This window comes from Hibiscus syriacus, unplaced genomic scaffold (assembly GCF_006381635.1).
Source record: "Hibiscus syriacus cultivar Baekdansim isolate YM2019G1 unplaced genomic scaffold, ASM638163v2 tig00112857_pilon, whole genome shotgun sequence".
NCBI lineage: Eukaryota > Viridiplantae > Streptophyta > Magnoliopsida > Malvales > Malvaceae > Hibiscus > Hibiscus syriacus.
The window spans coordinates 796,125-812,639 of record NW_024063412.1 but is presented as its reverse complement, the minus strand read 5'-3'; the positions used below and the strand labels follow the sequence as shown (position 1 = coordinate 812,639).

The 16,515-nt window shown below is 35.6% G+C and overlaps 2 protein-coding genes and 1 pseudogene across 2 annotated transcripts; 1 reads left to right on the top strand and 2 right to left on the bottom strand.

Moving 5' to 3' along the window:
• Positions 1-351: 351 nt before the first annotated feature.
• On the bottom strand, positions 352-8,042 carry LOC120184174 (annotated as a pseudogene).
• A 1,452-nt stretch (positions 8,043-9,494) lies between these two features.
• LOC120184173 (protein 108-like) lies at positions 9,495-9,785 on the bottom strand. Its single transcript, XM_039188704.1, has one exon. It carries the CDS (start codon positions 9,783-9,785, stop codon positions 9,495-9,497), a length of 291 nt encoding a protein of 96 aa, XP_039044635.1.
• Positions 9,786-14,326: 4,541 nt separating this feature from the next.
• Positions 14,327-15,937, top strand: LOC120184079 (F-box protein PP2-A14-like). The gene is made up of 3 exons (XM_039188642.1): positions 14,327-14,848; positions 14,968-15,086; positions 15,502-15,937. Exons 1-3 carry the CDS (start codon positions 14,543-14,545, stop codon positions 15,920-15,922), a joined length of 846 nt encoding a protein of 281 aa, XP_039044573.1. The 5' UTR covers positions 14,327-14,542; the 3' UTR covers positions 15,923-15,937.
• The last annotated feature ends 578 nt before the right edge of the window (positions 15,938-16,515 follow it).

Sequence of the window (16,515 nt, the reverse complement as noted above, 5' to 3'; positions counted from 1 at the left end):
TTGAAAAGGTTCAATATTGTATCGATATGGACCATTAAGGTTATGAAATTCTTGAAAGAAAAATGAACCGAGTAGAGGGTGATCATTTGAGCATAACTTAGTGCCTTCCTAAAAATAAAAAGATTATAAAATGATAAATCTGTGATTTAATCCTTCTAAAAGTTGTAAAGTACATGCAAGATATAGCTTGTCCATGGTTTTATTACAAACGGAACATGGAAACTAAGACCGGCATTGCTATGTCTATCCTGTGTTTTATCTATCAGCTTCGCTCGAATTTGAAAAGAAAAAAAAACAGTAAAAGAAACATACCAACTGTGAGAGACACGAACCGAGCATCTCAGAGTTCGTTCAAGTCAATGCCCGAACCGGTACTCCGTAAGAAGTCGGTTCGTTCTTGACTAGAAACCCTTCTTCTTGAGCCCCATTCCATTCCCATTCTATCTGTATCTCCTATACTTTATATATATTAAGTTACTTTATTATCAAGGCACCTTACCGAGCTCGATCCGGCTGTGTTACCATAAGTGCAGCTTTGACTTTCTTAATGGTGCAGATGACGACATTGTTAACGGTTTCAACCGAGTCCGATGATAGCTTAGCAGTTGGAAGGCTATTCACCAGAATCTGAAATCCAACAGTAAGTATGCATCCATTGCTGTTTATACTGCCATCCATGTTGGACTTCACCACATGATGTCCGTTGGAGTTGCCTTGTCCACTACAATAAGTAGGTGAAATACAGGGAAGGATTGCGAATCCTGACGGTAAGAGTGCCACATGCTGAATCGCCACCATTCATCACTGTACTCATCGATGGTACATCGACGGGAGCGTAAAGTACTAATGCACCGGAGGCATCGGACCATGACTCTTGTAAAATTAGCATCGCGTTCTCGTTTGAATTAATAGCCTGCAACATAGCTTAAAACATTGGATGAGAAAATCTAAGAAACATGCAGTTTAAGGCCTAATGTGTGCAGGGGGACAATACTTACAACGCCACGAAGCAGAGAGACCGCGTTGCCTATACCCGGTCCCTTGGAAACTTTGAGCATCTCATGCATTGGACCAGTGTTGGACAGAATGTCCCACTGAATCCGCTGCCGTTCGTCCCTTAAGAAATCAAATAACCTTTTCTGTGTTTCCGGCAACCAAATAGAAGTAGCAGCACACAGCAGCACACCAAGAGGCTCACCGGGATCGTTTACATTAGTCCGGCTTATTACTCTCATATCCTCATCCACAACACCAATAGTAACCTTTTCCCATTTAGTCCCGCTCGAAACACAAACTCCGGCACAGAACATACGTGTCAGGCGTTGCGCAAGCTTCAACATGCTTTTCCGTCCGGCCGAAGTTATTCCTATATAGCAAAATATCATGTATTAGATGAGGTAGATTCCACGCTTTATCATCAAAGATGAAAGAATAATGTAGCAGTTGGGGGGGGGATACCTATATTATCTTCACTAAGAATGTCAGCCAACATTAGGACTGCCAAGCATTCACTTAGCCTTTGAAGTGTAGCAATCCACCTGTGTGCACCAAAGCCTAAACCGGCATTGAGTGATGACCTCAAGAGACGGTGAACTGCGCTTTCATCGTATTCCGAGTGTTCAATCCAAGTAATCTACAATTAAATGATTCGTAAGCATGCTCACTTACAATAAATATCAAACCGAATAACTTCTTAAAAGATCATAAAAGCACATAAGCATTACGACAACTTAGAAAGATCATCGTATGATCCTAATAGACTTCTTAAAAGATCATTAAAAACACACGTGTTAGGACAACTTAAGCAGATCGTCATATGATTCTAATTCACTTATTAAAAGATCATAAAAGCACATAAGCATTACGACAACTTAAAAAGATCATCATATGATCCTAATTCACTTCTTAAAAGATCATAAAAGCACATATGTGTTATGACAAACTAGAAAGATCGGCATATAATCCAATTAAGTTCAACTAGCATCTTCTTGAGCAGACGAATAATGTTAGCTCCATCAAAGAGAAAGGAAATATGGTGAGCTATAAAAGGAGCGTTAAATTCGGAAAAGCATAAGTCATGGGAGATGGATACCAAAGTCAGTGCAAATGATTTCACCTCCATATTGTTGGAAGTCAAGAAGTGCGGCTTCTTTGGCTTCTTTCCACCGAATTCAACGAGGATGAATGGGGTTTTTAAAAATGATTCGGTGTCTCAATTTTTAATTATAATTAAAATAGGATTAATTATAAAATTAATCCCTTAGCTTCAACTATAAATACCTTAGTCCATTTAGTTTCAAAATCATCCCAAAATCTTCCAGTTCTCTCTCAAGTGTGTTTTGTAAACACCTTTTTTTCTCTTTAGTAAAAGATCTGCAGCAGTCCGGAGACGTAAGCATAATTGGCTGAACTCCGTTATCAATTTTTTGGGTATTATTTTTCCGTTTTTATTTCGTATTCTCACTAATCTGGTAACAGGGAAATTACTTGTTACTGGTTTATTTCTCAACACATATGGTCTCAACCGAACTCAGAAGTTGTAATTACAGCAACGACCTCATTGAATGCATATTAGGAGAAAATCAAGTACTATGCAAGCTAAATAAGAATCAAAATGTAAAGTAAGATTGGCAATTACTTTGGAGTACTTGTTGTCCAGATCCTGGATGACAAAGCCAGAAGGGAGCCTCCTGCAGTTGAGAAATGCGTACTTATCTGCGGCATCACGAGTGGCGTCGATCGAAACGTCGACCACAATCCACACGCCCTCCGAATGCTGTTTGCTGAACCGGATGAATCTCTGTCGACGGGCAGGAGCCAGTGGAGAAAGCACATGAAATTCAGCATCCATCTGCAAAGTATGATTTTCATTAGGCCAGGCTAAGTGGTGAAAGAAAACAAATATAGATTGTAGGAAAAAAAACATACCACTTGCAATGCATTGTCTCTGGTTACACCTGAACCGATGATAGCACATCGATGGTTGCTGCTTTATAAACCACGCAGGGAAACATTTCTACCCAACGATTCTATTCATAAAGTAACAGAAAAATAATATTAAACAACAATTTTCAAACAATATTACATTATTAAAGATTTGGTCGATCATAAGGGCAACGAGTGATCGAGCAGCATACCGCATCCATTAATGCCTCAATGAGAGCCGAGCCACGCAAGGAAACCAGGCCAGTTGCCCTTGAGGCCTCAGTTTGGTAGCCACTTGGTTTCATTCCAATGAAAGGGGAAAGTTCTACTATACTGCTCAAGATTCAATGTTTCCAAAGCACCATCCGAACCTTTGATCCAAAATGGACTATCGACCTGTGCCAACTTAATCAATTCACCCAAAGCCCCCAAAGCAATATCTACCACGGTTGACCTGTCATATGGCATGTCATTGGCCATAGGTCTCGGCAACATAGCTCCATCACCAAAGTTGAATTCCATTGGCAATGAGGTGCCTCCTGAATTGTTCAAGCCTCCAAGACCATTTCTCCCCACTCCAAGCTCCAGATTGTTTTTTAAGCCTTGGGAAGGAATAGGACCGGCCGAGGATGAGGATGAGGAAGGGCAGCCCCAGAACGTGCTCGTTAAAGCACTAACCCGGTCTAGTTCTTCTCTCAGTCGAGCATTCTCCATCTGAAGTTGGTGCTGATCATAAGATATTTCACCAGGAACCGCTGGACCACCACAGTTGTTGCATACCGGGTTAGCCATGGCATGCTTCAAGTAATCATTCTCGGCTCGGAGTTTATCACACTCCTGTCTAAGGATCACATTCTCATGGCGCTCCAATTGGGTCTAGTTTAAACAACAAATCACCATCATCAGCTATCACAAACTGAAGATTAGAACACAACCACAACAAGACCAACAAAACCAAAAGCTTTATCATAAACTGACCTTTATTTGGGTTCTCCTGTTCTGGAACCAAAACTTGATCTGCTTGATCTCCAGGCCTAGCCTCATGCTAAGTTCCAGCCTTTGCTTCTCATCAGGGTGAGGACAATCCTTGAAGAAACTACATAACAAACACAAGAAACGCAAAGATGTAAAGTTCAATAACAACAAAAGATTGAGTCAAAGAAGTGAAAGATAAAGCAACCATACGATTCAAGCTCTTGGATTTGGTGTGGAGTGTGCCTATGGTACTTCGGCTGGCGTCCATTAGAAGGAGCAGCAGCATCCTGATCATCACCGGAAGCAATTTCCATATTCTCACTTCCGGACCTACTCTCATTTTCATCTTCCCTCGTCCTCCCAACTAGATTGGGATCCAAGTTTTCCCCCAACTGATCCATTGTTCTCTGCACCAAAACCAAGCCCCTCAAAATTAAATGAATTGTCTTTAATAAATAATAATAATAAACATAAATTCACAGAGCAAAAGATCAACCCAAACAATAATAAAGTAGGTAACAAAATAAATAAAGAACACGGCATGGAGGGAGATAGAGAGAGTAAGAGAGACACGCTAGTACAAAAGGAATAACAATGGCATCATCGCCACTTAGCATGTTGCTGAACGATATCAGTCACAGCTATCCTTGATCAAATCCCAAAACTACTATAAAATCTGTAAGAAGAAAAAACACACACCCCAAGAATGAAAATCTTGACTTTCGTTTTTCTTTTTTCATAAAGTTTAAACCTTTTTTGAACAACTCCGTCTCCTCCAATGGTGAAAGGAAAAAAAACGCTTCTCCTCGTTAACGCCCATGCATGACTTAAATGTTTTTTTTTTTTAAATAAACATGACTTCAAGGTATCTATCTGTTTCTAGAAGACGTTTTCTTTTTTATCTCTAAAGACCGTAAGAGAGAGAAAAGAAGAAAACTGAAGCGGAACAAGACAAAAAAGATCCACTTTTTTTTTTAAACCAAATAAGCTCGCACTTCGCAGTTTACACTCAGACCTTCGTTTGAGCCTTTTCTAGCTAAGCACCACCTGAGAAAATCGCTGAAAAACACCAGAAGACATGACTACCATCAACAACAAAAAAACCCTAAATTTTCCCTGCAGCTGGCTTGACCAACTGTTTATCGATATGTCTGACAGAAAAATGAAAATGAAAAGGAAAAAAATAAGCAAAGAACACAAAAAGGCAAAGCTCATCACTCTGCCATTCACACGACTCGAATCCTGTATGATTAACGGCGCCTGAAACCATGACGGAGGTGTGATGAAACTAAAGCATAAAAAAGATATCAAAGCCAATGAAAAACAATACCCAGTTGACGTCTCTCTCACCCTTTTGGAATGCTGGTATACACAAGCACAACAGCAGGCTGTAATGCACACAAACAAGAACCCAAAGTCAGTACAGAGATTAAAATGAAAACAAAAATGTTAGCTTTATCTCTTTAAAAAGAAATCATGTTTAACAGTAAGCAAAGGTCTGTGTGTTTTTCGACAGAGTAAAAGATTACATGGTATTCAGATCCTCGGATATTTCCCTTTCTCTTTACCTTTAAAATGTTGGGATCTGTTGCAGAGTCAAAAGGACAGAAGCAGCTTATGTAACACTACTATAAAAAATCGAACTTTTTTTCTTTGAGTTATGAAAATGAAGAAGAACTGGTCTGGATATATATAGCAGAAAATCAAGAGCCTTTTTTAATACAGTGTCGTGTGGGCCCCACAACACCAAAACCAGCTTTCGGGATGTCCGCCCTTTCTTTTCCCACGCGTTGAACTAGGGCGCGTGTATTCTGCCGGGACGTCGAGGGTTACTTGGAAACGGTGATTTTACCGTTTTCGCACGAGAATTTCATCTAGCCCTGAACGTTACAGGGCTAAATAAGTAATTTAGGCTTTACTGATGGGGACCTGGGACCACACGTGAGCGTGGACCTTGTGTTATGGTAAGATACCTTAATCATGTAACGGCGGTCTCTGTCCTAACCATATTTGGACGGTTTTTTTCCCCTTCAATCTTATAGATATTCTGATTATATCAAATATAATAATACTCTATAACATATAATATGTTTTATTAAAACTTAAATGATAATATGGATTCTAATAATAAATATTACCATATTTTATCATTGATAATAATAATTTGATTTATCATTTTGATAAATTTTTAAAATAGTTCAATCTATTGAAATAATTCGAACCTACGCTCTTAATGAAGTTTTTTTATTAATTAAAATAGATAGATCATGTTATCATCGAATCAAATTGTAACGATTTTATCGATTGTACTTATCCGATTTTAATGGTTATTGTCTTTAGACATATAACACTTGTTACGGTAATTAAAATGTACTTGTTGAACTACAATGATAGATATTATTGCCGTTTATTATGACATCGGAAATTTGATTCGCCAATCGAAATAATTCTAAGATGATCGGATATATTAAATAATTAGGGTTTACGCGCTCGAGAAACTTCTCTTTATTATTGAGTGAAAATGATAAATCATGTTATCATCAAGCTAAATTATAATGATCCTATTTATTGTATTTGTTCGACCTGAATGATTGTTGTTTATAGACATGTAATAAGTGTTATGAAAATTGAAATGTACATGTGAATCTATATTAATTAATAGAGCTCACGCGCCGGAGAAATAGATTTTTTTTATTGAGTGAAAACGTTAAATCATGTTATCATCAAGTTAAATTATAATGATCCTATTTATCGTATTTGTTCGACCTCAATGATTGTTGCTTATATCATCTAACACGTGTTAGAAAAATTAAAATGTACATGTGAAATTATACTGATAAATATTGTTGTCGTTTATTGCGACATTAATAATTTAGTACATCAATGGAAAAAAAATTGAAATGTTTGGATCTATTGTAATAAATGGAATTCAAGCGTTTGAGAAAGAGAATTTTTGTTACTGAGTGGAAACGTTAGATCATATTATCAAGTCAAAATATAGCGATCTTATTTATTGTATTTATTCGACCTCAATGATGGTTGTTTATAGACATGCAACACGTGTTATGAAAATTGAAATGTACATGTGAAACTATACTAATAAATATTGTTTTCGTTTATTGTGACACCAATAGTTTGATTTATCAATAGAAACAACTCTAAAATGATTGGATCTATTGTAATAACCGGAGTTCACGCGCCTGAGAAAGTTCTTTTTGTTACTGAGTGACAATGTTAGATCATGTTATCATCAAATCAAATTATAATGATTGTATTTGTTCAATTTCAATTATTTTTTTATTAAGCTAAGGTGATTATAAATTAATATTTGTTCTAAATACTCTCAACTTAATCAATTGACAATGAACGTTCAATCACCCTACTGTAATAGCTAGTGCTCGAACCCATGACCTCTAAGAACAACAACGATTCTTTTAATTACTGAGATAAATTAGTTCATGTAATTCAATTATTGTTTTTAGTACGCATATAACATCTGTTAAAAATTGTAATGATCTTATTGATTGTATTTGTTCAACTTCAATGATTATTGTATGTACATATATAACACGTGTTAAATAAAATAAAGCTAACTATTCACAAATTTGACATATGAATGTGGAATTGTAATAATAAATTATGTAAATATTGTCTCTCTTTTTTTGTAAATAAAGCTAACTGTTCACAAAGTACTTGTAATTATCTAAGCTGTCCTCAAGCACCATTGCTTGTATTGCTATCGGTATTGTTGTGAACACAGGTCCATCAAAGTCATCTTTTTGTACCAATTTTGTCACCTAATCGGCTAGCCGATTGAATCTGCGTTTCACCTGGGAGAAAGAAATTCCGCAATCCTTCTGTATCCAGTTTTGGATGTGCTGGATGATTGCCGGGTTTGCCTGTCGTCGTTGTCCTTGTGTCAATATCTTAAACACTTAACCATTGTCTATCTCAAAAATAATTCTCTTGGCTCCTATATTCCATGCATGAGCCATTCCTTTGTGAACTCCCCAGAGTTCACCCTCCATCTCCGTGCAATTCCCCACTGCTCTGGCGAATCTAAATAGCCATTCTCCTTTATTGTTCCTTGCGACTCCTCTACATGCAGCGTATATAGCATTGGATTGCAGAGAGTGTGACATGGGGGCTTACGGTGTTCATCGTTGGTTTTAGTCTGAGCATGAAAATGCTGAAGTCTGACTTGGAACTTCGATTTCGTCACCGGCGGCTAAGGGGAGAATGGAGCTGTTTGAGTGGATCATATACCACCAAGTGTCGCGCTCGGAAGAGGTACGAGGCACTAATCTTATATTTAAAAGAAAAAATTATAACCGAAGAGAAGAAGTGAGCAGTCCAAGCTGGCGTTGGTAGCGTTAGTATGGAAGTCTAATGAATTTTCAGTTGTAGTTTAAACTTTAAAGCTACTATCATAAGGGACCAAATTATTAAACTTCATAAAATAAAATAAAAACATATCAAATATTTAAAATATAAAAATAAAATAATAAATTTTTCTTGATTTTTTTCCAAACATAATAATTTACTAATTTAATATGATATAAACATACAAAAATTAGAGATCTTTTTGGGTAGGTTTAAACAATTATAGATATATAAGAATTCGTTAAGGGACTTATCTAGATCATAGAATGTTAGAGTATTTAATGATTTGAGCAACTCGAATTTAACTTGGTCAAAGTTCGGTAAAAATTAGATTTGGATTTATTCGAGCTCAACTCGAGACCTTAACAAGTTAAGTCGAGCAAAATCCAACTCAACTCGATAAGTTCGCGGGCAGCTAGTTAAATTTTTTAGTAGTTATCTTAAAAAAATTATTTCATACACTCAAAAATCAAACCTTATTTATTATGTTAATTTATTTGTGGATTGTTACTTTAAAGTTAAAATTACTTCAATCACTCTTTTGATATTTTTTTGTTAAATTGTATTAATTTATGGTTATATTAAATTCTATATAGTATTAGTAGATTTTACCTATAGTTAAGGAAATAAGGTAAAAATTTCGGTGAGCTTAACGAACAACGAGACGAGCAATGAGCATCGAGCTTAACGAGTAACGTGCAACGAGTTGAGCAACAAGTTTTCTTAACGAACACGAGTCGAGCAAAATTTTAAGGAGTTTAACGAGCAACGAGTAGAGTCGAGCAACAAAATTATTTAATGAGTACGAGTCAAACACTGCCCAACTCACAATTGATTCGCTCGATAAACACCCCTATTTGACGGTCAAGAAAAGAAACAAGGAGCAGCCTAAACTATCAAGGACTTAAATTATTCTGAACTCTTTACTCAAAAATGCATGTCATTTTTCCCCCATAAACAAGCAGCAGACTATTTGATTTGGGTGATTAAATATATACTATTATGTTAGGAACATTTATACAAACTCGAGATAATGAAAGACTGATTGGAATCTGAAAACAACACAAGCATTTTGTCTACTCATTTGACTTGATACACTTCCATAAATATATATATAATTTAATCTAAAAGAAAAATTACGGGAACTTAAGATTCGAACTTTTAACTCTACTGAATCGAAACATGATAGTGAAAAAGGAACAGGGTCGTTGTCAGTTAGCACAATAGAGAGGTGGGAGATTGCATTGAGATGGAAGCTGAAGAGCCAGCCTGAGAGTGCTGCAGAGGCAGTCATGCTGCACGGATTGGAGAGCACCACAGCACTGAGGACTCGGGCCTGTCCCGATGGCACCGGGCACCACAAAGGGTCCGCACAAATTCAGGCCCAGCAGCTGAGTCGTGCAGCTCATCTGCGCCTTACCCGTCGCCACTATGACCGACAACAACACTACTAGTACAGCAGCTTGCGAACTGCGAGATACTACTGACTTCACAATTGCCATGTCTGATTTTTTTTTCTTTTTATTTTATCTTTAACTATTCACTGGGAATTTTAGACCCATTTATAGTTGTGGACTTGGAGGCTAACAGTCACAGTCATCTATTGCGTGAGTTACCTGTATGGTTTTTAGCACATCACAGTTATTTTTGTGTTCAAGGTAGGTGAAAGTGAAACATTATATTTCTAGTGGCAGCCACTTTCAAATTTTTTATTCATTAAATAGGATTAGTTTATTCTATTTATATCGTGAAGATTCGGATTTTGAATATTGTTTAGCGTATTTAACGTCTTATTATGCTATATGATATAATATCGATATTTTTATTTTTTGAATAGTGAGTTTAATTTATTTATACGTAATTATATTTTATTAACTGAAAATGTATATAGCAAATTAAAATTTATACTAATTACACTTAATAATGACCCTCTTTACTAATAAGTATACCCTCATGCAATTATTTTATAGATTTTTTTGTTACATAAAGTTTATTAGGTCAAGGGTGGCTCCCAATACCCAATTGAGATTAACATAAGAATTTACAGATTATCCACCAAGAGTGACGGTGGTAGGATTCAAACTTGACCTTACAAGTTTAAATTCATGAATCCCAACTTCTTATACCAACCCTCGTCGGCAATTATTTTATAGAAAATTAGAGAATCATGTGTGTTGTTAAAATTTTATGTGATTATTTCAACATAACCTAGTTTGGGCCGATTAAGGCGTTGAGAGGTGGACACCTTCAATGACTAAATTTATATAGGGAATATGATTCCTAGATGCATGCTTGAACTATAATTTATGTAGCACTTAAGTTTGTTGTTTTTAATTCTTTGCATACTAAATGCGATAAGCAGATATGCAATATCTTAATGCTTAATATATTAGGTATTAATGACCTTTTAAAATATTCGTAAGAAACAATATTTTGAGTCAGATTATTTGGTTTTGTTACTTTGTGCTTGTAGGTGAAGCTCTGGAATCAATTGGGGGAGCAGAATTCAATTCCTGGAGTAAAATGTAATCGAATATGTATATATATATATATATATATATATATATATAGAGAGAGAGAGAGAGAGAGAGAGAGAGACGAAATGCATGTATGTAGGGATGGCAATGGGTCGGGTCGGGTCGGGTTTTTGGGCCACCCGACCCGACCCGAGAAGAAAGGGTTCTCCACCCGTAACCCGACCTGACCCGACAAAATTAATGTTTCACCCGACCTGACCCGACCCGAATATATGACTTAGAAACCCGACCCGACCCGACCCGAAATAAAAAAAAAATTTAATTCAATGAAAACATTGACTTAATTGAAAAAAATTATATATGGAGGGATATTATTGTAATTATCCCTAATATATAAGATAAAATTATATATTTTTCGGGTCGGGTCGGGTCGGATTTTTTTATCCTAAACCCGACCCGACCCGACCCGAACAGTGCATTTAAAAAAAACTTGACCCGACCCAAACCTAATTTTTTTAAAAAAAAATCCGACCCGATCGAGTCGGGTCGAATCGGAACCTGTCGGATTCGGGTTGAATTGCCATCCCTACGTGCATGTTTATTAATTCTGGGTCTTATTTATATTGCATTGCTGAGTCAGTGCCAGGTCAAGGGCTGTATCCTCGTTGATATTACTGTTGATGAAATGATGGTTTGTGGTTCATTTTATAAGGACTAGGATGGCCCCTAGGTCTGGGACCAGCCCCATGTCTTTTCTTTCATTAACCAAAATAATTTATTGGGTTTCATTTAAATTATTACTTTTATTATTGTTATACTATATTTAAATTATTCATAATCCTCAAATTCTTAAGATAATTGTGATTTATTTTTGAATTTTTAATTGAGACCTATCTTTAATTTAATCTTCTTCTTCTTTTTTGTTACATAAAGTTTAGGTGCTCCCCAGTCTAGAGTTAGGGCATACCTATGATTCAATTAATATTTACATAAGAATTTATAGATTGACCATAAAAAATAACGTTGATAGGATTCAAATTTTATCTTATAAGCTCAAATTCATAAATTCCAACCACTTTTATCAATACTAGTTGGCATCTTAAATTTAATCTTCCGACAACCCTTAGTGCATCTTTAGAAATTCTTACAGCTCGCCCTTATGTAGATATCTAAAGGGATATATCTATATTACGTTCTCACGATATAATTCAGCGGATCAAAATGAATCATAATACTTACAGAAATTAGTTCAATTAAATATTGGTCATCAATAATAGAAATAATGGGTCAAAAACACATTCGGGTTTCCATTATTTGCTTTTTGGTACATTTGCCGACCGAAATGAGCACATGACACTCGACATGAATTTCAGTCATGCTATAATATGATGAGAAGCAGGTACAATCAATGGCATGTGGACATCTGGGCAGTTGAACCATTATTAATTAATAGACAGAAAGCTTATTAATTTTTATAAAACATCATACGCATGGGTTTTTTTAAAAATGCTGAATTCATGTGATTAAATCAACCCTAACCATTAATTAATCCTTTTATTTGGATTTAGATGATCCATTAATTAATTAATCTTTCTTAATTAATTGAATTAGCAATTATACATGCTTAAACATCTATGTTTAGTTCTGATTTTTATCGGATATTTTTTTTGAATTAATCACTGGTATCCGATCTATTGATCGACTAATCTAGATCGGGTATTACAGAGACGAGGAATGCCCTCCCAACCCAGTTTGCTCCATTCGTAAACGCTAAGATTTGAACCATTGATTTTAAGGGACCTAGTACTTCATCGGATATTTTTATTATATCAATTAACATTTATATTATATCCTCCGTAATATTTTGTCACTCGAAAAAGTTTGATCTTAAAGTCTATATGGCCTAATAAATTTCACATATCAAATCTAACATTCACAATTTTATATGTAATCTAACTATGAGAAAATTATGTTACCATCAAATACTCGAAATATATCATAAAGTACCTTACAAGAATGAGAGAAAAAAATATCAAATATTCAAGATATATCATAAAGTACCTTATAAGAATGAAAGGGGGGGGGGGAAACGATCATACCATATACTTCTATAATACAACCAACCAATGACTTTTTTTTGTTTAAATATAAAAGAATAACTATGAATCTTTAATTTTATCATTTCCTTTTCTTTTATATTGTTTAAATTAGTGTAAACTATCAACTAACGAGATATTTTAATATTATTTAAATAGGTCTTCAGTTCGAATCTTTGTACAAGAAATAAATCTTTACCGAGAGATTTACCCACCATACTATAAAATATCATCATATCTATATCAAGTATTTTCTATTATTTTATTTTTCATTAATGTTGAAGTTTCTAGAATTGACTTCATCTATATTAGAAAAACTAAATAAAAACACATTATAATTCAGTCGGAACTATCAAACTGATGTCATGGACAGATGGCTGAGCATACACTAAAAATATAACCTATAGTTTCCAAGTTTTGAGCCAATTTAACTATTGGCTTGTTTTGGGAATTTAAATGAACCAACCAGCAATTCCCTGAAACCACCAAAAACAATGGTGTATGGATAACTTATACATCTTGTGGCAAACGGGTTATTCGGATCGAGTTTGACTCGTGTCATTTTGGTTTAGATTTAATTCGGGTCAGGTTTAAGTCAGATCGGATCATTTCAGATTTCGATTTTATTCGGGTCTATAGTATGTCAGGTTGGGTCGGGTCTTTTCGGCTTTCGATTTTATTCGGGTATATAATAAGTCGGGTTGGTTCGGGTATTGGGTCTAGTCATATCAGATCGGTTGATTTCGGGTCGGATCAAATTAGATCGGTTAATTTTCGGGTCAAGTCATATCCGATCAATTATTTTCGGTTTGGGTCAACTTTGAATCTTCATGTCAATTCAAGTTGAGTTGGGTATTAGTCAAATCAAGTATATATAGAATTATTGATATATTTTTGTAAAAAATATTGGGTTTTGGCAAATTAAATTCGGGTTAATTTCATTTCGTGTTACTTTCGGTTTAGGTTACCTTTGATCTGGTTAAATTTAGGTTAGTTTCGGTTCGGTTCGGGTTACTTTCAGTTTGGCTAAAATTCGAGTTGGTTTCGATTCGATTTTTTTCGAGTTTCGAGTCAAATTTGGATCATTATGTTTGGGCATATTTTAAGTCTCAATTCGGATAAATCAGTTTGAATAATTAGGCTCGGATCAAATTTACCAGGTCTAGTCCACATTATTCCAAATATATGTACGGTTTATATTTAATGCAGAGAGAGTTGATTTATTCGAATTTGATTCAAAAAAATTTTTCATTCAAATTGATTTAGATTTAAAAAAATCATGACTCAAAAATTAATCTAATTTTCTATAATAAATTTTTTTTTAAGTCGAATTCAATAAAAATCCCTAATCGGTCTCAATATCATATATAATGTATGTATATATTCCATGCACACTCATAAACGTACACTTTTCACTTTTGTCAAGTGGCGAATATTAAACATTGGGCTTCATACCCTTTTCCTTTCCCCAAAGTCTCCAAAAACCAGAACCTTTTGAATTGCTAGAAAACCCTCTTTCTCTCTCCCTTAAACATGAAGAAACTGGTGGTGCCCTCTCCTCTGATTTCTCCCCTTGTTTTCTGCTTCATTCACCATCTTCTCCTCTACCTTCAGACCCTTCCTTGAGCCACGAACAACCCTTGCTTTCCATCTTCCTTCACCTCTGGTGTTCCTTTTTTGCTTTTTATGGGGGTTGGCGTGTCTGGTCTTTCAGCTGCAGATTCTCAGTTCGAGACTGGTCTTAACGATGTGCCCGAAGGTTGTATATCGTCCATATATATGTTCTTGGATCCGCCGGAGATTTGCAAACTGGCTAGGCTGAACAGGGCCTTCCGTCGAGCTTCGTTGGCCGATTTCGTGTGGGAGACGAAGCTGCCGTCGAATCACAGGTACCTGGTGAAGAAAGTTCTCGGTCAAACTCCGGACTCTTTGTGCAAGAAAGAGACTTTCGCTAGACTGTGCAGGCCTAATCGTTTTGATGGCGGCACCAAGGTATAGCTTTCTCTCTTTCTTCTTTGCTTGTCGATGGATAAAAACCTGGAAAAAAAAAGGAAGAAGAAGAAGAAGAAAAAAGAGTCTTTTACGAGTAAAATGGACTTTGTTTTCTGCAGGAAGTGTGGTTGGATAAACAGAGAGGTAAGCTTTGCTTGTCGGTATCGGCCAAGGCGCTGAAAATAACAGGGATCGATGATCGGAGATATTGGAATCACATTCCGACAGAAGAATCCAGGTAATACAATAGTGTTACTTTCTCCTTCTTCATGTCCCATGCTAAATAGCCATGGAACATGACATTGTTGATGTCTAGTTGTTCATAGATCGAATCTCGAAATTTGCAACTTGCACTCTAGACCCTAAAATAGACTAAAACCAAGTTGAATGGTTATGTGTTTTAATTCACTTATATGCCGATTACTGGTCTTGTTTCTCAACCTGGCGTTGGTCAGTCTACTACCCTTATCTTATTACATATGTGAATAAGGTTTTGTTGTTGTTGTATATTTGTTTTCTTATGCAGAGTAGATGCCTTACAAAATGAAAATTGTGGCTACATTTTATTAATCCCCACTAGCTTGTATAACCAGCATTGCCGACAATTTAAATGGAGTAAATTTAGATACTGATTGTATTTGTTATATGTGTAGATTTGAGACCGTGGCGTATCTTCAACAAATATGGTGGTTTGAAGTGGTCGGAGAATTAGAGTTCGAGTTTCCACCCGGATCATACAGTTTATTTTTCAGGCTACATCTAGGTAAACCCTCGAGAAGATTCGGTCGACAGATGTGCAACGTCGACCAAGTTCATGGGTGGAACATCAAGCCCGTCCGGTTCCAACTCTCGACATCGACGGGCCAGGAAGTCTCGTCGGAGTGTTACTTGTATGATTCCGGGAAATGGATTTACTACCATGTTGGCGATTTTGTCGTCACCGACGACTCGAATTCTCCTGTTAAAATCAAGTTCTCAATGATGCAGATCGATTGTACACACACTAAAGGAGGTCTTTGTGTGGATTCTGTCTTTATATGTCCTAGTGAATTTAGACAAATGAGCTTTGATTAATTAAGTAGGAAGATACTAATTACTTAAAAAAATAGTATTTCTTACAAGGATATAATTTGTACATGTGCCTTTACATGGCTACTTTATTAATTGTGCCTTTGGTTTGGATCTTACTATTTGTTGAAAATAAAATTACATAAAAAAATATAATTTCTTTTTTTGTCGAAAATACAATTATTGCTAATTGAATTATATAAGCGAAATTAACACAGTTGGGCTGTGAATCATAGGTGAGAAACAATTGTGACGTTGGCGATCTTATCTACACAATTATGGCGCACCTCATCATTGTGTGTTTGATTTTACCATGCCCGTGGTTCGGATTTTCGATCAATTCAATTTGATTTAAAAAATATTTTATATTCAAAATTTGATTTGAATCGAATTTAAAGATAACTTCACTCGACCTGAATTTAACTTGATTCTTAAGATAAAATCTGAACCTGATATAAGATAAATTTATATTATTTTTCGAGTATATAGAGATCTAATTGAAAAAGAATATATATAGAAGATTATTATTATAATTATTTTTCGAGTATATAGAGATCTAATTGAAAAAGAATATATATAGAAGATTATTATTATAATTA

What these genes read in the sequence shown, in the direction of transcription:
- LOC120184173 (XM_039188704.1), bottom strand. Translation starts at nt 9,785, where the DNA reads ATGGCAATTGTGAAGTCAGTAGTATCTCGCAGTTCGCAAGCTGCTGTA.
- LOC120184079 (XM_039188642.1), top strand. Translation starts at nt 14,543, where the DNA reads ATGGGGGTTGGCGTGTCTGGTCTTTCAGCTGCAGATTCTCAGTTCGAG. An exon ending in GTTTTGATGGCGGCACCAAG is followed by an intron (nt 14,849 to 14,967) that starts GTATAGCTTTCT and finishes TGTTTTCTGCAG; the next exon opens with GAAGTGTGGTTGGATAAACA. An exon ending in ATTCCGACAGAAGAATCCAG is followed by an intron (nt 15,087 to 15,501) that starts GTAATACAATAG and finishes TTATATGTGTAG; the next exon opens with ATTTGAGACCGTGGCGTATC.